Source organism: Varroa jacobsoni, unplaced genomic scaffold, assembly GCF_002532875.2.
Source record: "Varroa jacobsoni isolate VJ856 unplaced genomic scaffold, vjacob_1.0 scaffold_1329, whole genome shotgun sequence".
NCBI classification, from domain to species: Eukaryota; Metazoa; Arthropoda; class Arachnida; order Mesostigmata; family Varroidae; genus Varroa; species Varroa jacobsoni.
In genome coordinates this window covers 22,242-47,450 of record NW_019214231.1, presented here as the reverse complement: position 1 = coordinate 47,450, position 25,209 = coordinate 22,242, and the positions used below count along the sequence as shown (strand labels likewise).

Below are 25,209 nucleotides of genomic sequence, written 5' to 3'. Positions count from 1 at the left end.
CGAAGTGCCTCATCTGCCCTTAACCGGAACCGGTTAGCCAGCTGCCATTCATTTATAAGAACATGTTTGTTACACGGGGAGAACTGCACGCATGGGAAGCCATTTCTTATTCATTTAATTGAAAAACTGTATTTAGATCCATAAATAGGAATTCCAGCGCTATATCAGTGAGTAGTTCTGGGTACGTACACGAGACTATGCTTACATCCTTTTCATAATTAGCCGTAAGATTAGCTAGGATTTTGAAATTAGCTGTTGAATATCTATTAAGAGGTAAACATATTTATAGCACTTCTTTATTTATTATTATTTTTCATTAGCTGATGCTCAAAGATTATATATTGCCAGCAAATATTTTCTTAAGCCCTACATAACTGAATTCTGTTCGAATCACGGCGTGTTACGTTATGCTTAGGGGTCAAGGGTAGGCGCGGGATTAACTTGTGGCACTCATTCCTTGTCAGTATCAGATAGCCGTGAAAGCAAACCAGGATCTTGCATACGGCGCCGACTCTATAGCTAAAAGGTATAGGCTCATCTAACAAATATTCCTTCTTAGAAATGGTGGATCTTTGTCGAACTTGAAGAATCTACTGGAATGCGTTTTTAAATCGAAAATCGATTACCCACTTTGAGGTCAGCTAAAAGTTTTCACCTCACACGCCTGATCAACGAAGTAAAGCTTTTTTAATAGTATAAAACACAACCTTAAGCTAATTAAGAATTGAAAAGCGGAAAGGAAAACGTTAAAACAACGACTACTCTCAAAAAAATATTCAGGCTTTTCAATGAAGGAGGTTCAGGTAGTGGGTGATTTGAAATCAAACCAACTTTTGGACATTTACTTATGGAACTCTACTACCAATGGTTTTCACTCAGTAACTGTGGGTGTTCAACATCTGAAGTAGCAAAAAGTTACACAGTAAGCGAATAAAACTTTGAACTTCTCACGCCAGTGGCATGAACATATTAGTCCACATGGAATTTCAAGCCTATTAACTTATTTCTTATCTTAAATATTTTAAGGGATCATGGATACGTACTGCCTACCAGCCGTATCGTGGCGAGTAAACGCCATTTAATGAGAAATATAACAAATGCAAGACGAAAACTGCTGAATCGCGTGATGCTAGACAATGTGGAGCAATTTAGAGTTCGGAGCTCTATTGATGATTGAGATAGATCTGTAGATACTTCAGCTTAAGCGTCGACAGTCATGCTCAAATATAGTTAGGCAGAGAATCACAGATAGGTCAGCTGCTATTAGTCCTGTACTGCCAAGCCCTGCTGAAAAACATCCATTACTGGTTTTTTGAACCTGGTCAGATCCAAGACCTATTTCGTCTCTGCGTACCAATGAAGGGTACCGCACAGGTGCGTTGGGATATTTGGGTTATCCTTGGTGGAACCATCTAAGAAAACTGGGCAGAAAGAAGGGAAAAAAGCGTCCATGCTAACGAAAGCTAGCCGATGCTGCTGGAAGTAAAGAAGCAGGCTGAGGTCTGTAGGGTTATGAATGAAGCGTGCAAGTGATCGAGGTTAGATAATTTCCCAGGAGAGCTGTCTACTCTCACAAATAAATAAAGCGCAATCACAGTTAACTCGCTCGTTGGGAACTGTTACTAACCCACTCCGAGGGTTATCTGGTATTAAACCCCCATTGATATTAAGACCCACAAGAACACACACACACACACACACACACACACACACTACAGAAAAAAGGCCTGACGTGGCTGATTTTACCACCGAAGCCTATTTTTACGGAATTATATAGCCACAATGATATGTTCGATCTCATGAAAGATATTATTTTTGCCACGTGTAGTGCGGCGTAATACGCACAGCGAGTTATCTGTATCATGATGCAGAAGGGTTTTCGGCTTGGGAAGCAGTTGTCATGAGAGATTTCCCGGGTCAAGGCCTTCCACCATAATCCTCTCGCGAAACGAATAGTTAATATTCGCGAATTCAGTAATATACATGAGATTGATGTACATCGCCAACAACGCTTTTCTATAGCCGAAGTTGACTTCCAACAATGACGCAAACATGTATGTTTTTTTTTAACTATTTTGAAGCGGAACGACAGGCAGAAAACTTAGAGCATTATTGATGTCTGCTTAGTTTCTAAAGTTTGGCGAGCACCAGTGTCGATGGTAGTTCGCAAACGCAGTTTCATTTAACCCGTAGCCGGCGGCAGCCGGTCTTCTTGTTGCGGAACTCCTCTTCCTCTAACTTTCCGTACGTCGTGTGTGCTCATTGGGAACAAACGTAAACACACGTACCTTCAGTATGCGTCACGGCCGCCATTAGCCTTACCACGACACGCAGATATAGCATTGCAACGTCGCGATGGTAACAGCAGTCGCAGCGGCAACGCATACCCGTGGCGTGCGCTCAGTTCCTCAGGATGATGATTTTCCAGCTGCTCAGTGTTCAGTTACGCTCCACTGTTAGATGTCCGCAGTCACGTTACAGTGAGATGCATAAGTACTTAAGTTCTGGTTTGTGATAGATTGGAAGATTTGCACAGAAAGTACAGAGACACAGAAGTTGAGGGAAAGAAACTATCATTTTTTTGGGAACAGCATTTGTACCAGCAAAGTCATCTATTATTAACAACTTAGTGTTGTTATGGTTATGAAATTTGTGTATGCACAGCGTCTTTGTCGTCTAGGACAAGTCGGTTTGCCTCGTTTCCTAATCGCCCCTTGTGCCTTAATCGTTTCTTTATATCAGTTCGCCTCGCAATTTCGTTTGACCTCTGTAGGCTATAGCACACTTGCCTTGCATATGGACTTCATGCAGTTGGATCGTACGTATTTCCATGCGTTTAACTACGGATGACGTACTGGGTCATCCGACTACTCGTGATTGCTTAACAACAAAATCCTCTGTACAACAATTCAGCTCTGTATTAGTTGCACATGCTTCAATCGCCCAGATCCTAATTGTTTCGTTCAAACAAATCCCCGTCGGATTGAATTCAAATATACCATTGCTTCTTATTGATCCTTTAAAAAAATGATTGACCTTTGCCACAGAAGTAAACCCGAGGCCTACCCTTGTTTTTTTTCCCGATTGTTTAGGTCGTTTCAAGCGTTGTTTTGTTTCCTTTCTAGGCTAGAGCCAATAGATGATACAAGAGTTGAGGCAATACACACATTGTGCTCGTTTGCAGATACATTTACAACTGACAGCGACGTCTCAACTGGTCGGTGCATCATCGTGGTGAATAACCCACGACTTGATCTCTCACAATTTTAGCGCACAAGACTTACGCATTTTTTTGAGATTTCATAATAATAGTACAATGCTCTAGTTGCAGCGTTCGGCATAAATAATAATGCATATATATTTAGGTAAATACCGACAGCCAAAGAAATACGATGAAGATAAGTTGAATTATTAGCCTAGATTTTCCACCTTTCTTATCTGGTCTCCTTTTGAATCGATGCGCAGAAGATGATAAGTTTGTCTTCACGTGATATCCGTCAGCCACATCGCGTTACCCCTGAACCTGTAGTACCGCGCTATATCAAATCCTTTGAATGCGTTGCAATGTTCCTGAGACAATTGTTAATGGCTCTGCATTTGCTCGAAATTTAGATCATTCGGTATGTAGGCACTCTTTTCTTCAAATGATCTTTTAAAATCTTCCGACACAACGATATATAACCCTTCTTCAAGCTGCCTAAACCTAATTCGGTAACCTGGGTTTTCACGCATAGTCGCTTTGACAGGTCGGAGAGAGCGGGTTTTTGTAAGTTGTGTTCAAGCCTCTGTTGTGTGTCCCGAAACCGCTGGCATACACCAGGTACTGATCCATGGCTGCTTCCCAAATGCCCTTGCAAGCATATATAAAGCATGGGCTGAAAGCTGGCCTGCGGATTGCAGACAAGCAGGCACGTGTAGCGCAAGAAGCGTGTCTACGAACCGATATTTAGCCAACATGGAGCGCCTTGAAAGCTAACTATTTTATAGATGTTCTTTTGATCTAATAAAGCTATGCTCTGTTAACTTTGCTAGCTTACCAATCTTCTGTCTTCAGATCTAGCTAATTAATTAGATAGAAAAAAAACTAAAGCCCTTTTGGATGCGTATTCTTATTCTCTAACTTAATGAAATAGAATTTCGTATAGAACAGCTATTTATTGAGTGTGCAGTAAGAAAAAAAATGTTTTGTCATTATTTTGAATTTCAAATCCGCTTAAATGAAAAGGAGGGACCTAAGTATGTCAAGAAAAATACTTTACTTCCATAGGGCGCCCTCATTCCCACAAGGTGCAAAGTGTACCCATTACATCATGTCTTGGTAGCCTTTCAGCTCGAGTTAAGCGAAGTGACGGTCTACCGCAGAGGGTCGTCAGGTCTTTCTCTTCAAAGCCTAGAATAGATGATCCAAGCTCGACATGGTACCTTGACGTAACCTTACTCACGGACCTGGGAGTAAGACGAGCTGATTCTTACTCATTCTTAAAGGCCTTAATTAAGCGCCGAAGTCTCGTAGCGATTTAGGAAGTCCTCCGTCCTTTGACGAAGATGTACAGCATGGCAGCTGGCAAACGCTTATTTTTGGTCGGAGAAAACTACTCCTAATAGAGGTGGGGCAAAGGCCTGTAGTGTTTGTTCTTTAGGAGCTCGAGGTAGAAAGGGCAGAGGTTGGATCATTTATCGGTCTGAACGATCGAACTACGGATCCGATAAAACGGTTAGGGAAAAAATGCACTACAACTCAATTCGATCAGACCAGCGCCTGAAATCAAGGTAGAAACAAATGGGTTTGCTTGACTATCTTCTAAGGAAAAAATAGTTCCTACTTTACAAACAAAATATATTGAAAACAAAAAAAAAAAAAAAAAAAAAAAGACGTTAAAGAAACATAATGTTACTTGCGTTCCATTGGACACGACGCACCGGAACCCGCCTTAAATTTTATCGTCATAACAAATAAGTAAGACAAACCATCGGTCAAGCCAGGTAGTGGCCGCGAACCGGCAACCATCTTATGAATGTAAGCAATAAAAGGATCTTAATATGCTAAAAAAAAAAAAAAAGGTTCAAGTCATCGATTTGCTCTCATGCAAATTGCAAGTATACTGATCAGTACAATAAGCCAGTTTCTGATAACTCAGACGATCAATATACGCTACAAAGTACTTTTCTATTTTTACTTTTTCACACTCGTTCAAATAACTTATATTTCAGCAAACCTTCATTTTTAAGGAGAGATATCCATCTAAGTGGCTTTTGAAAACTTTCCTAAATGAGTGTGATATTATATCATTGTGTATTGCCGCTGACAAATTGTTCGCCTGCCGCGCAAACCACAGTAACGGGACAAATGGGTTTTATTGACTAATAGCTTACGTTATGTACAACAAAATGTCATCGCAGGCGCAATAGCATGTACTTTACTTAAGAACTTAGGCTCTCGTAAGTTTTTCGATACGATCCCTTCTCGTTAATAATGTCCCGGTTCAATAATATGCCGTTCATAATCGGAGGCCGATAGTCACAGAAGAATTCCGCCCGTGTTTTATTGTAGAAATTCGTACTCAACTGATATCGAGCAGGTCTTAAAGCGTAGGGACATGCCTCGAAAATTGCTGATCACCGCTCGATCATTGCTGATAGTTTGAATTTTACGTTTGGACCACCCGGCTAGGCACGTTCACTGAGTTGGGTTGAGCTGTGTGATACGGGGCTGAAATCATCTAACGTTCACAGTTATTTAGCTATATTCTATATATTAGCATTAGAATCGATATTTTCGAACACACCCGTACTGTGTTCCACGGAAAACTGGACTCCGCGTCCTCTTAATGTCGTTCAGCTCACCCTTATTGAAATCTGGGTTGAACATGTGATTTGTTGATAAATCGATGGATAGATGGACGGATAGTAGCCCGCGAGATCAGCTAGAATCTCAACCCAATCTCGCCTCAATGCGGTATAGCCATCATCAACGGTGAAATAATTAACATAGCAATATCAGCTGCACAGACAGTGAAAGGAAGTGCCATACACCGCAAATGTCAAACGAGTCTAAGATGTTACGAACTCAGAGCTCTTGCTTAATAGTAGTGGTAACAGCACGTGAGTCTTTATGTTTGCGGGTGTATTTCGAAGACTCTGTATAAATAAATATATATTCACCATGTATTGGAAAGGAAAGATGGAAAGCAGAAGAGGGGAAGGGTAAATCAAAGCCTGTAAATAGGCGGCCGCAAACGAGCGGTTCAGCAACCGAAAGGCCTTTTCGAAATCCTTGTAAACCTTTCCAGTAGGCCGTGACGTCGTGACTTAGATTTTGCTTATATGCCCTTGAATAGTTCTATTTGTTGGCTGGTTCGACATACACGCCCAGCACTCAAGCCTGTTTTGAGGGTCCACGTGCTTACAAAAAGGGAGAGCCGCTTTGGCTGTGAGCGAAAAGACAATTTGATTGATTCCTGCGAATACAGCTAGGTGGATAGCGGACTGGCAACCCATTTTCCGCCCAGATTGTTAATATTGCTATTGTAGTATTCTCTGTTTCATTTGAATTCGGCTGCCTTCATCACCGAAATAGCAACCATCACTTTATGTTACAACTACTACTGTCTTCACCGCTGAGGGATAGCGCGTCCCATCCGTATGCACTTCCCTGCTCTCTGGCGTCGACCCACTTTTTCCTACTTCTCAGCACATGATCCACACCATGATCTGCCTCATCGAATGAAGGACGAACGCAGATGCACCCACAAAACTCAAACTCCCTTTGTACTACGCCGTATATATTAGTTGGATTCAATCTGACAGACGCCTTTTTTGATTGCTTTCTGCACGATTCTGTTTACTTAGCTGCCATACGTGCGTCATGCTTCTAATGGTCAGGCAACGTCCATATTATATCTCATAGTATCATATATAGGGAGAGCACTCCTCAAACTTTTCCTATATTAGGAAACGTGCCACACCTGAGCAAATTAAATATAATTGCTTTTAATGTCTGAGACATACATTGGTTTAATTATCCTCAGCATCTGCTTATTATCTAACATAGTTTCCTGAATAGTCCGTCTGTAAACTATTTTTCGCAACTCGCGATATTGAATAAGACCTCCCCAAATAACAGTTGATGAGTTTAACATTGCATTTTCCAAGACGCTCTTCATCTCTGCTGGGCATTATATTCGTGGAACGCTGAACACTAAATAAATGTCTACGTTACTTTTTATAGACGATATGGTTACCTTTTACAAACCAGTATATATAATAATAATTCACTATATTATTATAGATAGAAAGCAAGACAGATCATATTCTATATTTGCGCAATACATAAATACATTTAAACTCTTATCAATACAGCTTATATGTAAAAATGGTTTGCATCAAGACTAATGGCCATCCTTGGTATCGCTAAGCGCTATCTGGAATAGCACACCGCTTAAAGCGTCCCTATATAAATAAACCCCTCTTCCTCAATATTGAAGTGTAAGTAAGTTACACTTATTTAGTCCTCGGTAACGATTTGACGGCGAGATAATTAAAATTATTGAAGCGTTATTGCGTTTTCAGCCAGCAGAAAGACTCGATGAGATATAAATTTAATGGACGTGCCTAGAAGTTCTCTTATCCGAAAAAACTTTAGCTGCCAACAACGATCAACAGTTAAATAACCAGGAAGACCTAATTGACGAAGATTATTTTTTACAATGTGCGAAAGGCCAAGTCTACTCGATTCTATTACGGTACGCCATCATACGGCGGTGCGTACATACGGATAAACAATGAGTGGTAATTAAGAAAGAAAAAGCCAATAGTAAAATCCATATGTCGATTTATACGCACGCAGCCTTGGTCAACTCTATTAAAAACCAAGCAACGTTTTAACGGAGGTTTGTAACATAAAAACGGCTTGTACTCAAACAGGATTAGTTTGAGCCATGCGAGGTCTTGCATTTTCGGTATTATGCAATTAGATATCTTTTGGAGAACGGATGCAACCCTTGATCATCTATGCATGCAACGTAATAGTCTGTACAGTGGCAATTGGGCCACCTCATGGCATCGACTCTTGCGATTGCATCCGACTTCACGGTTCCAAAGTACCGCAGAAAGAAGTTCTTCCTAAAGAAACTCTTCAATAAGGCCAGCTGCATTCGAAGAACGTTTGAACAATTTGAACGCGCAGTAAACGTGAATGTAACAGTTTTGAGATTCAGGCGGATCTAGTAAAACTCGATGAAGCCTGAGAAGTTTTCTTTGCCTATGACGGATGTCAATGTAGAACTCACGTCGGCGCTCTTGTTATGAGCCAAATATCGTGAACATTCAATTCATTAGAACCAGCTTGAATCCTTGCCAAGGCAAACTTGAGGGGACGAGGACGCTAAGCCAGAGCTATTCGTGGGTCACTTAGCGGAGAGGCAGGCTGTGAGTTCCGCACTGTCCCAACCGGTCCTGCGTGTAAGGTAGATCAGAAAACCTAGGCTAGACTCCTGTCTCTCTCTCATCAACCATACCATGCAGGGATTAAACCAAATGCAGACACAGAGGATAAGACACAGGCAGGGACACGTGGCCTCTTGTGATATAAGCAGCCTACTTCACACACAGATATACAGACACAGCGCGTCCAGCGACGCATACACACCCTCACACTATCCAGGGACCCCGAGTCAAACCTCTGAGTTAACAAAGCTAGTGCCCCATCTGCTTCTGACTTTCTCTGTGTTCTTCCTTTCTGTGCGCAAATTCACGAAATGGTCACAGCAATAGTAGCACCGTCACCATCAGGCGGCTGAGGACCTGACGTAAAAACGCCCAAAGCCATCTCGTTGTGTCTTGTCACTTCATGTCAACGTAGCACCACTGCCATCACCGCAAGCTTTGCTGATGTTGCTGCTGTAGTGTCCGACTGTCAGAGGAACCAGTCGGCGCGTCGCCCTGCTGGCTAATACAAGAAGGTCGAGGGTGGATGTTATGTTTACTGAATGTTCGCCGCCTCTGTATGGTAGTCTCTAGTCCGTGTGTTAGCGGTGCTCTTAGCAGTCGAGAGGAGAAGGGTACTGCCCAACGGTATCAAACGAACAGACTCTAGAGGATTTTAACATTGGAATGGAAAGATGCTGTCGTCGAAGGACGCGAAACGGGACGGAACGGCGGGAAGGGACCCTGAGATTACGGAGGGCTTTCAAGCGTTGCCGGGTCGACAACGACGAAGGACGGCCGAAATCTAGAAGGACATACCCAATCGTTAGGTACTAGTTTTCTGGCTAGAAACACAGAAATACTTCATGCTTGCCTGCTCCAAAATAACACGGATACGCTCGGTTGCGCGCGAGATTAAAATTTTGCGCCCATCCAATTGGAGCTGGGCTCTGTGGAGATATTGGGAAAACGGCGGAGTGCGAAACTGTGAGTGATGGGTGAGGGATCGCCAACGCTCTTGAGGAACGAGTTATAACACCGCTTCCCGAGGCTATTCTCCCGGGCGAAAGGTTATTTATATGATGAAGAAGCCAGCGTTGGTCAAGTGTGATTTATGGTGCTTGAGCATATCGTATTTAAACCTGATAACCGTTACAACGTATCAGACGGATGGTCTATCAAAAATAGTTTAGATACAGAGAAAAGCAGTGCGCTTCATAGACACCTAAAGGCTATCTTAAAACATATTTCAGACGGTAGATTCCGTGAAGACCGTATTTCTTACTATTGCTAGTTCTTAACTTATGCAGTAGCAATCGTACCGAATTTTCATAGATCGTAACGTAAAAAAACAGTTTCGAACACAAAAAAAAGTAGCATTTTTTTTAAGAAACTCTTGAACTTAAAATGTTTTATTTAGCCTTTCTAGATACATGTAGGCATGTGTTTCAACATAAGCTGTATGAATAACTATAATAGAGTTCATGTTGATGATTAGGTAACTAAATTTCAGGTTACAGCCAAAATGTTGTATCAATGTTAGGTAATTAGTCATTTTCGAGTACATGTTATGCTGTGGCAGGGGACTTGTGCGATATGAGGGCAAAGGCTACATCGGCCTTGTTCATTGGAGTCAGGGAATCTTGCTTTTGGAAAAGAATATTTTTCAAGGAATACCTTTCAGCATTTCTGACAAGCACCTAAGGCTGGAAGTTAGAGAAACTTGAATTGCTGGATTCTCGAATTAAATAGAGTATTTTTATATCACAGTGTGTGAGCTATTTAAAACATTGTTTGAAATTTTCACAAAGCCTTATGATAAACCAGTCTAGATCTAAATAGTTACAAAGCATAAGCTTTTCTGATCCCAATGATCGATCAAAGGTAGAATATGTCCAGTTTTGTTGAAAGACTGATCTCATCATAAGTGGTCTATCTCAACTTACTTGTAACCTACGTAACGCCTACCTTCTGAGTACGCCAGTGACTATAATTAATATCCGTCTGAACAAGCATCAATTAAAAAGAACAAGTCATAATAAATAGATAAGCCATATATGAGCGCAAGGCAGTTGTAGATTTTAGTACGTATTTGGTAATATTTATGCGATAGAATGGTATAATTTTCGCTCTTGTGAATGAAATGAATCATCCCCAACGGTTGTGCTGAGAAAATATTAGTTTACATAGCTCCACTATCTCCAACGTGGTACTGGATAACATAGTATTTTATCTAGTATCGTGGAGATTCTTTTCTATCTCCTGAAAGGTTTCCAGTTTAGTATCTGAACATTTTATCCATTACTGCAAGGCTCATCTCGCCAGCACGTCGCTACCAGTATATTAGGTTGATTCTAGGGTATTGCCTATCGTCGACGTAGCGACGTAGCTAAGCAGTAATTAAATGTCTTTTTCTCCCTGCCGCTCGAAGGTGGCATGATCATGATGCTCAGGGGGGCCAGGGGTAAGCTCGAGCAGTGAATCCACTATGGGTAGTTGTTGACTTGTTCAGACACCTGGGAGCTTTGCTACTGGTCTTCGTACTTCTGCTTTCGCCACTGCAGTCGACGAAGAGCATTGGAAGGTCTGCCAGCCAAAAAGTTCATCGCTGTCTGGATCGCAGTAATACGGGATGCCTGAATTCAATTTGGCAGCGAGGAGAAATGGAAGGAATTTCAAGGCCATGCCTGAACCCGACGAACTGAAACACAGTGGACGACTGCGGGACAGGCCCACTAAGGCTACGTAAACAGACAGCCACCGACCCCCACCGCCCCCCACAGACCGCCCGCCCACATGTTGATTCCACTTCACCACTCCATTGTCTTTATGCATTGTCGTTTGCGTTTCCTTTTTTTTTCATTGTCTCACTCGATTTTCTCTTTCTAACATTTCTGCATTGCAATAGAGCAGCCACTGTTAAGGACTAGACCGCCGCTCCCAGGAATGGAAACGGCAAAACTTTTCAAATATCAACACTGCTGTCACTGCGAGTGCTTCAATCGTCAGTGACGCGTTGTTACGGGCGCTGCTGCTATTGCTGTCGAGCTTTTTGTTACCGGCCCCGCATTGATGGCCATTAGAGCCTAGTCATTGCTTGCCTGTCCCATTTAGCACGTGGTTCGCGTTAAAAAGTGTTGACTGTGACGTGACACGAATTCTCTCCCTCGCTGCGTACCCCTTCCCTAGCCGGAAGCAGAACGCTTACGTTCTGCCCCGCTGGGTATAGCAGCTGGAATCTGCAAAAGAACAACGGTGGCCTGACTTCGATGCACGTTGAAAACAAACATAGCTCCGCCCGCCATGCCTGAATCAAGACGAATGCTTTTTATTTAGTTCACACTATGCCGAAGGAAACACCCAGAGGTTTACAGTAACGTTGATAATAGCTCGTAGCCTGGGTATTATTTGCCATCTAGGTAGATTAGGCCAATTACTTAACTAAGACTCGATCGACAGTGATTGACGTACACATGGTTTTAACAACATATTCTACTGCCCTAAGACGCATGAGTGCTTTGGTTTTAGATTCAATGCTAATACAAACATCAGTCTATAGTGCTTTTGTTTCGATTACGACTGTACATCACCGCTAAGGTGAGCCGCCAATGTGTATTTAAACAAAATTAACAGCATTATTTCAACGTTTTTGACGCTTGTTGTCGTTTCACCATTTCAAGTCTAACCAAAAACCTAGTGCCATGGGCTTGTCGACAACACCTAGTAATATTGTACCAAATGAAACTGCTAAAAGTTAGTCGCAAATAAGCCAGAGTAACTTGGACTAAGCTGTAACTTTAAAAAGATAGATAAACCTTTTTTTTCAACGATGGTCAGGATAAGTGAAACACTAATACCTTTAGTACGATCTGTTTATTATAATGGAATAAAAAAAAAAAGATCAGTAACTATAACTCTGAATCCTCTGAAAATAGGTGTCTCGTCCGCCTAGATATACCCATTTTTATGAAGGCATACATTTTTTAGAATCATGCGAAACGTTTTGTTCAGCAACAGCTATTATTTATGACACACTGTTACGTTTTTTTTTTACGTAACAGCGTATGAGTTTACGGCTTTGTAACTTTTTTGTTTCACTAGTTTGTACCAGAAATATTTGAGGATTCCGAAGTAACGAAATCAGGAGATCTTATAATTGCTTCAAGCCGATAATTAGAATTATACCGTATTTTTCATTCACTTGTAGTAGCACATTTTACCAACACTGTTAGCTCACATAGTACGTTCAATTACTCTTACACCTATTAGTTCCAAAAATATAGACAAGTGCTAACAAGAGAGTTTTTACGATTATTTAGCAACGTTACCCTCTGCTTGAACCGTATGCATATATCATGGTAACTTTCCAAGCCAGACCTAAAAGCTCTTGTAAAAAGAAAATGAAGTACTTTTTAGGATAGTATATGCTTAAATATATACAGATTGGTCCAATATACAAGAGCTGCGTCGCATGTTTCTGATTATAATTTTTGCTCGTATGTTGCCTTTGCTCGAAAAGTACCGTCATAACGCTTTGCAAAGCTGTATTTTTCTGTATGTATATATATATATATATATATAATAGGTAATACCGCGTCTTTGAGGTAATGCTCCCTGATGAAAACTCGGATCGTTTATTAATAGATGATACCAGTAACATACCCTATAGACTGTTGCCATATAAAAAAAGTCTCGCTTCACGTTAGCTTAAGTCGTTTCTATGGAAGATTATACAAACAAATAGGCCAGATGTATTTAGAAAGATACAGTTGTATTGCTTAAACGTATGAAATAAGGATCCGGGTATAAAGGGTCCGATCGGGTAGAGCTGCCAATCACGCCAAATGGTATATTGCATCAGACTTTTCGCAGATAAACGTAGCCCCCGGCAAATAAAAGCCCATTGGAAGTGATGACGTTTACGTACTACAAAATGTGTAATTAACGTACCGACTTGTTTTGCCTACTCACTTCCAGGCTTCATTAATCATAGATCTTATTTTGTATCCGTCACGATCAATTTTCACCATTTTTTTTTTTCTTCATATGCACATAAGCTCCGAATAGGCAGCGGTGATAAAGAAAGAGTATAAATTTGCGTCTCAAGTCCTCTAAAAATAGCGGCGTGTTATCTCTTCGGTGATGAATAATGCAGGTGTCTATGACGCGGTTTGAGAACCAAGGCTTGACTCGAGCAGGTTTTCCAAGCTGTTTCGATGAGAGGTAATCACAAATAACTTTGATTCCGTAGGACACAATGAAGGTCATCCTTATTTCGAAGAACGCCAGCGCCATAACGTCATTCCTACGTTCACAACCATCGCTCGTCGTATTCTATTCGTTACGTCGTTTTAAAGGTTACGCGACAAAAAACACCTCTAGAAACACTGAGCTATTCACATACTTCAAACTCGTTCAACCTACGTGGAGTTTGTCGGTAGCAGTATGGCAACTCCCACAGTGATACTTCATGGCCATTGCCTTGTCGAAGTTGGTTAACAGTTCAGACTAGCCTGCGTAACATCCTAATCTAACAGGATCTTTCTGGGCAAGAAACATACTTCTTCCAAAGACGACAAGATCGTCAGCGTCCAACAACGTTCTTACCTATCTCGCCCTATCTTGAGCACGCTGTAGCAGGTTATTCATTCAGCGGTAGGGGGAATAGCAGACGGCTCAGGTGCTCACTCTATGTCACGCCAATTGATTGGATAAACAGAACTAGCTGAATCTCTCCATCAAGTTTACCTACCGAGTATTCCTGTAGTATCGCTCTAATTAATCGCAGCGTGCTCCGTGAGACTTCGTGTTGTAGAAGCTTTATTATAATTTTGTCTCTTAAAGCCGTATCATGCGCCGGCTTGATACAGCCAAGACTTCCTCTTTTAATTATTTCCTCGATAAGAAGTTCTGCTGTGAATGCTTGTTTTAATGGCATTTCTTATTGATCAGTGTATACGGACAATCCGTTTTCGATTCAGATGAACACCTTATGCCAGTGCGGTAATTTATTGACTCGTTCAAATCGTGCAAGACTCAACTATGTTTTTTGAATCAAATGAACAATTTATCGAATAACAGCGTGCCGCGGTATACAACTTTTGAATCCATCCATGGCGTTAAGGCTAGTCGGGAAAGGTACGTCAGCATAGACCATTTGCTAGTAGCTACCCATTAGCTATCTAGACTTTGCCTACTCAACGTCCATATAAGTTGCCTCGGTAAGCAACGTCTCAGCACAGAGCTTCCTCTGACGAGCCGTCACAGCCAGCAGGAAAACTATCCACTTGGCGGCCCGTACCACACTCGAAGTGGGGTGAGCGACGGGGGCAAAAGGAACAGGCGCTTGCTCGGCTTTGCCACCAGCCCTACCGGACGCCATCGACCAGTACCATCTTTACAAACAGCGTCTACGGCTGTCACTGTCTCCAGTGTGTCTACTTCAGCCACCTCCTGCTTGGCTTCATCTGGGCCAGTTGCGTTCCAACTTGCCAACATCTCTGTTCTGCTGGGTTAAAAAGACCAATTGCGCCCATTCGCCGTCTACATCTAGCTTTTGTCCATATCCCCAAAGCTCTGTAAAACCAATACAACGATTCTATGGGGGGGCTAGAGCGGATCCAACTAGTGCCGGCTGCTTGCGTTCTCAAGGTCAGGTCGTTAGTTGAGTTTTATGCCCTTTTAGGGCACGGCTATAGCTAGTCATAGCTATTACAGTTTTTGATCGTCGTTACTAAATCGCCTTACATTCGTACTCCTGCTTGTTGATAATTGATTCTAGTAAAATGTTACATTACATGGTAAGCCTATCTAAAAACAAATGATTGAAAGCTTTCGTTCGTTCGAAGCGGTTCAGTACACTTTTGTCTAGCGTTAAACAGCGCTGATATACCCAATGAAACAATGACTTGGCATTTTGTGAAGTTTATCTTTTTGACAGGTTGGCCTGAGGAAGATCTACGATAAAATAGTCACTATATGCCCAGGCTTGCGTTATCCCAGAAACAAATATTTCAATGACCCCTTACTACTAAACGCCACCATTTTCCAAGACTATTCGGGTATATCTATTTGATGACTAAATGTTTTCATATAATTAGCCAAGGGTAGACTGAAGAGAGGCAACTGACGTATATGCGCAAAATCCATCTATCAAAATCTAGCTTTTTCGCTTGAATCTGGATCTTTGAATTTATCGTGTTAACACCGACCTATTGGGGCATTACGATTAAAGTATATGGCCATTCGAGTTACATTGCTACGTAAATAATTTGCGGCGCATTAGCTTGGACGAAGTGAAGCCACCGTAAAATTATACCTAAATAATATGACCACCCATAAAATAAGGTATATTTACGCATCGAAAATCATAAATGTTACATTATTGACAACGGACCCAAGATTAGATGCTCTACACCGGCTGATAGATCTTCTGGTCCACTGTACAACTGTGATATGTTTCAATATTGTAGAAAGGGTGCTGAAATATGCTAAATAAAATTATAGACCGTTTACGTACGTAAATATAAGCATTATATGGAAGATCGCGCTACATACTGGTATAATTTATACTGACGTAAATTCATTAGTATATAATGCACCAAAAAATATCTAATATTAGTATTATGTAAAGCTGTACATAAAACTTTTAACATGCCTAACTACAAGTTGTCTCGTGAAGTTTAGCGTAAAGCTTCTACCGTACGGTTATATGCGCGTGGTATGCCCTTGCAGCTTGGACCTATACGACCACATCGATTATTTGCGTTGGGGCGGAGGGGGGAGGGTCAGTTTCGTGACCAACGTTATCAGGCCTTTTTCACAGAACGGGGCTGACGCTGTGTATCAACAAATACTGCTGTGTGGACCGATGGAAGAAGCAGGAGAAAACTATATGATCTTAATCAGCTGCCTTCAGGATACTGCTAACACCAGCTGTTGTTAGATCCATCCTTTACCGTTCCTCGCACTACGGACGCTAGTAGCTACCAGTAGCCAGCTACGACGATCAGGCGGCCTCCGGCAGACGATGACCTTTTGCCCTGTAACGCCAACTGCAGGTCAAAGCTACACCGCCATTACGTTAGCCGGAAGCGCCCAACGAGCTAGCCTGCCAGTATCGATGCTTTTAAGACAGAAATATAACGAAAAATAAAAGCTGCATATATGTTCTGCGTATATATATATGTACACGAGGGCCATATATGTAATTACAAATAACTAGGACTTTGTGTCCTCCTTAAGCTGAACAACTGTGTGCTGTTCGATCTCAACGTACATGGATATGCTGCATCAGTGCATAGGGATGCTTGCAGAAGTGACCTATGGAAACCTATAAATGACTTTGTTCGTAAACGAGTTACGTCAACGCTGACCCGGTTAACAAAATGGTGCTTCTTATTTGCTTGCCAAGCTCTCTTTAAAGCTAATTGTTCCAGTACGGCAATGTTCGATTGCATACGAGCTAGCCGGGAAAAACATTTTCCTGAGACGGGTTTGTCGGTATTGCTTATTGGGGTATCTCGGATTCGCTCCCTTCAGCAGAGTTCGGTAACTTATATATATTTGTAGAGGTTTAGCGATCTCTACTTACTTGGGTATTTGTCACCAGTCTGTATGTTGAATCAAATCAATATGTTTGTCTTGGGAGTGCGAGTGTACTAAGCACACTCTGCAACTAAATTGATCAAAATGTCTAATAAATCATGTGCAAACTATACTACCTGCAAATAAAACTTTACACCCTGCCACGTACGAGGTAAAAGTAAGTTGACAAAGATCAACACGTGTCTATATAGACGTGTTTGCTAGCTCGCGTGAAGTGTAAGCGGAAATTTACGCCCCGTACAACATGTAATACATTTACAATAAAATGAGACATTTAATTTTTACAGTAATGTTTATTACCCCCCATAATTGCTCTTGATAAAATGATGACTATGAAAATGAAAAATTGCTATTGCAATTAATAAGAAGAAATCTTTCATTTACTATCATTATTAAGAGATACTATTTACACTTCTCGTAACAGAGTAAGCCACCTGTGTAATGAATTAACTTCTTACTACTGGAAAAACTAAATTAACGATTTGAAGTTGTGGCGCCTAGTTGAAGTTTTGGCAACTGAAGTTTTTAGCGAGTACTAGCATCGCACAAATGAAGCAAGGCCTTTAATACATTGTGGCAACTTATTCGTTTCGATAACAATGATTTTTTACGGGACTACAACAGTAATATTATGCTTCACCCTTGAAAGCTTTTTCAACTATACAGAGCAATGATTTTTATGCACAGTGGCCAATAGACGTGGCCGAAACTAAAAAAAGACTTTGCATTTGCTCGATCGAGACAGGTACATCGAGAAACATCGAGAGGTACTCCGTATTGCATATACTTAACTTACGTCGCCGACGATCTATATTGCATTTGAAGAGAGCCCAATTTTGTTCGCTCAATTAACAAAGGGTCCCGTAATTACGGAACGGCCAGGTTGACGCTAGCAAGCTGTCTTGTCACGTAGTGCGAACCGCTGCAAATGAAGACCTGTTTATCGCTAAGAATACATCTGCTTGAGAGAACAGTAAACTGCTTTATGATTCCTACGCTCTATGTTTTGCTTTTGACACTACGTATCCACGGGCGAATGTCTACCTTTTGAGATGTAGAGTTCCTCCAAAGTTGCCAGCCTTGGCGTTCTATGCTCTCCAAACCAGCCGATAAAAGATTTGTTATCTAAATAGAATGTTAAAGGTAACCGGGAAAAAGGCGAATCTTTTTACGGTTTTATTTTACGTGTGGGTCACTGTTATCAATATTATAAGCGCGCTGCTTATGCACACAATAAATACGGCCGGCAGCTTCGAAATAGACGACTACAGTTATTATACGGTTGGCCTGTGCCATGAGTGTGGTCATTTCAGAGCCTTTCTCGATCACCGATGCTGATGCATGTCCCCAAAAAGCCATTTCAGAGCCCCGAACGAACCTTTAAAGCTCAGAACTTCGCCATTACGACCAATGACTGCAATCTTTGTCGCGACGTGTTGAGAATATGCGGTATTGGGCTTTCATTATATATATATATATAGCGCTCTAAACGGATTTCATAATTTCCTGCCAGCTCGTGCGACCTGAATAGGCGCGACGTTTCTCGCTTTTAGTATGGGTATAAAAGAGATTACGGAGCAGTTTGACTGTAGTTCCGGTTTGCATTTATCTGAATGATCAATCATTTTGTAAAAACAAGGTTATTATCTTCAATACCTAACAGAATATCTAAATACATGGCACACGTTGTTACTATGATGAGCAATAAAGAATAAAAACTGCGGCATTATATATAGAAGGACACAGCCCTTAACAATATTCTAGCGATGATTTTTACTCCCAATATACATTCCAGTATACATTTTCCTCACACCCAGATTTGTATGAGCGCTTGCATCTATCTTGATAAACGAGACCGTGGTATACATACATATAGGTGTCACTATTGCGTTCGGTAAAACATTTGAACAGCGTCCACTATACAGGTCGGGCGCGACTAGCGCAGAAACATAATGCCTTTGAGATGCCCAGCTAGTTAAAGTCAGATCTGGCATACGAAACGGATATCACCATATGACCGGGGCAACGAATGTAGCTTACATTCTAAGTAAAAAATGAATTTAAAATACGTTGTGAAGATCTAACTCGGTGTCAATGTGTCGCCTTTCTGTGTTTCAGTTGTGCTTTTTCAAGCCTCTGGCTGAGTATTGAAAACCGGATAAGGGCAGTCACTGATTCCCAATCGATCAGCCGACCTACTAAATCCCGCCACTTTATTCCGCAAGGTTACGTTAAACGAAGTCAAAAAAGATTAAAGGTACCAATTTAACTCACGATTGCCATTACACTTACCAGTTACTCTTCTATTATTCTACAATTAGTAAGCCACGTGGGCAAAAATCAAATAAGAAGAAGAACAACGTTACTCATCCTTTATTTCACCTGAATCTCCTGCGGTCAAACCTAACCAGATCCCACCCGACTGATCAGTGATGGCGGCCTTTATTGCAAAGCAGATGATGGGCAACCAGCTCAATGCCGTCAAAGGTAAGTAGTATTTTAAACTTGTTTCATTTTAACCTATTATAGCCGCCCCTTGATACCGAGAAGGCTGACATTACATTCTAACAATTCGAATAAATTTTCTAATAGTTTTTTTATGTTCTTTATGATATTCTTGTCAGAATAAGCCGAACATTACATCTACGATATATACATTACTTATGGTCGTCAAAACTATGTACGACAATAAGTTTAGAGTACAGACTTGGATTCTTTGAACGAACACTGAAGTTTCCATCTAGCGGTAAGTTTCATATATGCACGAATGTACGGAGCGTTATTTGTATGCACTTTAGAAATCATAGAGGATTGAAAGGGCAACACGAAGGATATTCGTTGTAAAAGAAAAGCTTCCAAATGTTTAAGCCTTAAAAATGAGGCCAAGGGATTAAGACAGTAAAAGGCTCACCCTAAAAAAACCCAAAGAGAACGTCCTGTGAGGAATTGAACGAGACTCTATACTACAATCGTGTTGAGCCCTTAAGGTATGAACGTTATTGGAACCGATATTATCTGTAGCTCCAGTTTATTATTATGGATCGCGGATAGGCCGGAAAATTTATAAAAGGATAAACGTAATAACAGGCGCTTGTGGCGCGCAATACAGGATGCCGTACAATGCATGCCGGAATCCAATATTACCATAATCACTATCTTCGTAATGAAGTACGCTACAGCCGATGTGGACGCGTTTTGAGTACTATTCTGACTGACTCACAATTGAGAGGTCGGTCCCTAACGTTAGTTTAATCATAAATTTTAAAAGAAAAAGAAACAGATGTTCTCTTCGGGGTTAGTTTCGCCTTAGCAGCGACTTATCGTTCGAAGGGATGCTTCTAGCGGTACGTTGACCAGGGCATTCGTTCCTGTCCTAAACAACCGTTTAGCGTTGACGATATTCGGTAATATTACATTGTAGGTTCTGTTCCGACGTAGTAATTCACATATCATTTGCCTTGTTTCGGACTGGACTCGCTTTCTGTGTACCCCCCGCCCCTTTCCCTTCTGTAGATAGAGAACTGTCGCTCTACCATCAGCCCCAACATCATATGGTTATTGCAACCCGTATGCGTGCGTGCTGGTGGTTTCGTTGGTGACTAGGTGCACGCTTGTCCCAAACAAACCGTGGCGTGTCTTTCTCACACGAATAACGCCATCATTTGGATTTATCTTTCTTCTCTTGTCCGTTGCGCCCATTTATTCCCTCAAATTTGCTCGTCCAACTTATAGTCCCGGTCGCAACGGCCCATGAGGGTCCTCCTAATTGCAGTTCAACACGTCAAAAAGAAAGGACCAACGAGCGCTGCTCGACAAAACAAGCTCGACTCGTATCGGATGTATACGCTGTCTATCATCTAGATCAATCTGTATATTCCATTTGCTTATGTCTTTAACTCACTGTCCTTAGCAGACCAGTTTGAACGATATTGTTTCTGAGCAGGTTCTGCTCATGTTATAGTCATCTATCGAACCTGCAGCTTTTTTGAATTGGCTTTCAAATTTTTTCGTAACATCAGGCCACCGAATTTTGCCTACACTAGTTCGTCACTTAAAAATACGGGCAGTGCTTCGAGCTGCGGATCGCTCTTCCGTCAGATTGTACAACTGCCTTCCACACTGCAGCAAATGTAAACTGGTTTTGGCTTACAGGCATATTTGCATATTATACCCAATGAGCTTACTGCTCAGATGTGGGATTCAGTCACGTAATCGAAGCCTGCAGACCTCCCACTAAGGCATTTCTACTTCCATAAACCTCATTTTACGAACTCTGCCTAATCAGCGAACCACAGCTGGAACTTCAACTTAATTACGATATTGTGTGATACCCACTCACGTCTCCCGTCTGCACCGCTTACCGCCACTGATGTTTCCATGCTCTTCTACTTAAACATCCTTCCAACATAAATCTAATGGCCAACGCCATATCACTAGCTTCTATACTCATTCTAATCTACTTGCCATCTTCGCGACGAGCGGTTAGGAGCCCATTTCTAGTAACAATGGCCCGCGCAATATGGATGCAGACAGTTGCCTCTTGCACTGTTTCGGCTAGTTAGACCTTCACCACGTATTTCCATAACAATAATAGCAATATAATCAATGATTAGCGACACGCAACGCATCCAGGCTACGTTTAGCTAATCAGATGGATGGGTTAAATGAACTCGAAAAATGTCATTGCCCGTGGGAATACCATAGACAGCACTTCTTTCGCGGCGGCCATAGGGCAGCATAGGGTAGGGGCCTTGCAGAGGTTTTGTATTTAAGATGCGAAAAATTTTCTCGTAGAACAGCGGCTCTGTTTTGTATTGTCAGCTATACAGCTTTATAGATGGAGCTGGTATTAAAAATTAATATCTACTAGAGAAAACAACTAAAATGGCATATTCGTCTTATATCAAGGCCATAGTTAATTATATTATACGTTTAATCGAATCGAGAAAGTTTAGTTATTGCGTTTTAGGATGCCATAGAAATAAGAAGATGAAGTATTTCGAAGAGGAATGGAAGGCTGTGGGCTGCTCCGGTCATGCTAGGACAGTAATGGTTGCGCTGGTGCCGTTGCTGCCGGGTTCAACAGCGCAGGCGCCAGACAGGCCGGCGTCGGGTCGTTTGAGGGAGAACCGCCCAGGCTATGTGGGCGGAGGGGTTCGGGTCAATGCTGGCTCCTGAATTCCCTGCGAGCAATAGCGCGCTAGTCCTCAATACGCAGCCGACAGTCGTCGAGGACGTCAACGAACGGAAACGATGGTAGCAAGCGTTCTATTACACATAAGTGGATAGGTAGGTAGGTGGGTGACTGAAGAAGTATTATATTCGGGGTCAACGACGACGACGATGAGCAAAACATCCAAATGTGGGGATTGCCGATCCTAGTGGAGTGTTTCACTGTGAGCGTCTGAATGACGTCTTTCATTGTGGGCATGAAGATGTATCTGTTGTCACTTTTGCCATACGTAGGACAGGTCTCACCTATTGTTGCATCTAGCGTCTAGTTCAAAGAGTCACTATAAACCCACCGCAATCCAGGAACTTAGCTTAAGTATCGTATATTTATTTTTTCTGCTTATGTCATATATGGCAAATAAATGGTTTTTGATAGAATTTATCGTAAATAGTAGACGTATGGCTGCTATGCGTACGGGTACATAGCCTTTATTCATTTCTTGCATATATGTGCAACCCCGAACCCTTTCTGCCAGCGGTGGTAGCCGTTGACACAATAATAGCTCGACCCACTGTTATAAATAACACATGCGGGTTATCATGAAGTTATAGTCAAAGTTGCTTCCATTTACAGCAAGAGACATTGCATTGTCTGGACCCATCCGGGACAGCGGTGGCGGTGCGACTTCCCATAGTAAACCGCTTTTGATAGCATAAATCTTGCCTACATATATTTATGATACAGTGTAGATGCTACGAATCGTTAATTTTTTCTATTGAATCTCGAGAACCTTGCAGAAGGCTATTGACATTGTAAAATTCGAACAGGTAAGCCTATCTAGATTATCATACAGTGATTGGAAAATACTGAAAATCGAAATTTGTACGCTTATCATCTTCATTTTGTCTCACATATGACGTGATGGTATGACTTGAACCAACGACTCTTCAAAGGAAAGTTATAACAACAACGTAACTATCACAAAAGAAAAATATAAGTAATACACGAAGCTTGCTCGCGCTAAGGACCGGCCACTTTAGGGAGCGAGTTGCTAGTGCCAATATACTTTAGATTAGAATACTACGAAAATCAAATTTGGCTATACTTTTATTTTATTTTATTTTATTTTTTTCTTAATGAAACACACCTTCCGTAAGCTCCCTGTAGCAACTATTTCAATTTTGAATGCATCAGATATTATCCATAGAAGTCTGTTTAGGACCTCGTTGTTGTGGGCCTTGATGACAAACGACGATGGCGTTAGACTGATGCTAAAAGCCTGTGAATTCGCTATGCGAAACTATGGACGAAGATGAGGCTTGTGAAATCGTTAAATGAATAATCTCAGCTATTGATTGGAAGAATCCATCTTATTGTCATTCGCTGTCCTAAAAACAGTGTAGACGTGAAGGTTCCTCTCTCTGGCACGCATGCATACGGAACACTTACCTCAACTGCAGCCACTTCACCGGCTAGCGCGATCAGACGACTGCTCGACCTGTCGTCTGACCTACGAAACGTTGAATGACGCTAGTCAGCAGCACCACTACTGCTAAAACGTTCAGGGGCAATAATACCAATCATATTAGTATTAGTATAGACGGACTAGAGGAAATCTGAGAGGGCAATAAAGGGCAAAGTGTAACGAAGCTCGCCAGGGGAAGGAGGGTAGGGCTCATTGACGATGAAAACTCATAACGACAATCAAGCAAAGCAGCAAACGGAGACAGCTTCACAAGAGTTTTCCTCCGTTTTGCAGCCACTCTTCGTTCTTTATTCTAATTCTATATCGCTCTTGCGATTGCTCAACTTCGCTTTCGGTCTCCAAATTCTCATCTTTGCCTGTTTTAAATTTATTCCGCGTCATTGTAAGCCATTCCTCTGTTATTACCGTCAACTATCATTGTAATTATTGGTCTTCTTAGGTCTTCCGGTCGACATTAGTTTTCAATATAAATTTTGCTTTTTTTTTTTTTCATATTTCTTGTTGGCAACAAATATTAATATGTCTTGGTCATTCCTGCTGTTCGCCAACATTTCGACGTCAATCATATAAACGGTACTGCGGCTCGCTCGTGCGATACGACTCAGACAGACACAATGATGTCATCACATTTTTCAACCATAGCAAACATAACATAGAACAAAAGTAAACGACTACGGACGGGTAGGTAAACTAACAGCAGCGTGATTAAATAAAGTAGCTTAACGTTCTGGGGGGGGGGGGGGTAAACGTCAACGTCGATTCTTGTCGCTCCTATGCAGATGCTACGGCTTCATCATTTGTATCGTTCATGCCTGTACGCTTTTTTTCGTCTACGATAGTTTTTGACGGCTACTACATATTCCATCTAAATATCGAACATATATATAATATTCGGTTGACAGATTATACAGTGTACTATGCATGATTCCTTGGTCTCTTGATATTGAGATATATATGCATCTTCCTATTCATGTACCCTTAATAATAACAACATGTCCTTGCAACCAACCGACTATGCGTATGTATGTTTGTCCATACTATAATGTAAATATAGCTTCCTTTGAAGAACTCTGGTGATATGCCCGTTCATAGTAGGATGAAAGGAAAATCGAGACGAGCCTTATTCGACAATATTGACATACTCGCAGTCCTCGATGTCGGATTACCCACGAAAGACTAGCAGGGATGCCCTTGTTAATGGAAGAGTCCTGTTATAATATAAAATGCCGAGCTGTGTCCAATGCTATCATATTTTCATCCAAGGCCTGAGCGGCCGGACCACCCCAGAGTCCCCTTCTTCTAGTGCCATCTCTAGTGAAGATCTGTTTCATCTTCTCCGCTTGCAGAGTCTCCTCCTAAACGAAGCAGAGCTGAACTCTCATAAACGAGCAGCCCAAACACCGTTAAACGTTAGCCCCATCCGGCTTCTCCTCACCACCTACCGACTTATCTATCGTTCGAATGGGTTTTATGGTCTAAGCGGCTTCTGTCCTGTCCAGCCACTTGCACTTAATATTCT

The 25,209-nt window shown here is 41.6% G+C and overlaps 1 protein-coding gene across 8 annotated transcripts in view; it reads left to right on the top strand.

Annotated features, from left to right (window-relative positions):
* cpx (synaptic transmission protein complexin) overlaps window positions 1-25,209 on the top strand; it is a 217,131-nt gene that overhangs the window by 172,014 nt on the left and 19,908 nt on the right. For 2 of the 8 annotated variants that reach the window (XM_086971861.1, XM_086971862.1), the window contains one exon: window positions 19,150-19,518. In XM_086971861.1, the coding sequence (XP_086827987.1) occupies window positions 19,464-19,518 (55 nt within the window). In that variant the 5' untranslated portion in view covers window positions 19,150-19,463. Of the gene's footprint in view, window positions 1-11,718; window positions 12,022-14,258; window positions 14,563-18,457; window positions 18,481-18,759; window positions 18,853-18,937; window positions 18,957-19,149; window positions 19,519-25,209 lie in introns of those variants that run through there. The other 6 variants (XM_022848134.2, XM_086971865.1, XM_086971866.1 and 3 more) reach the window with 6 other exon arrangements.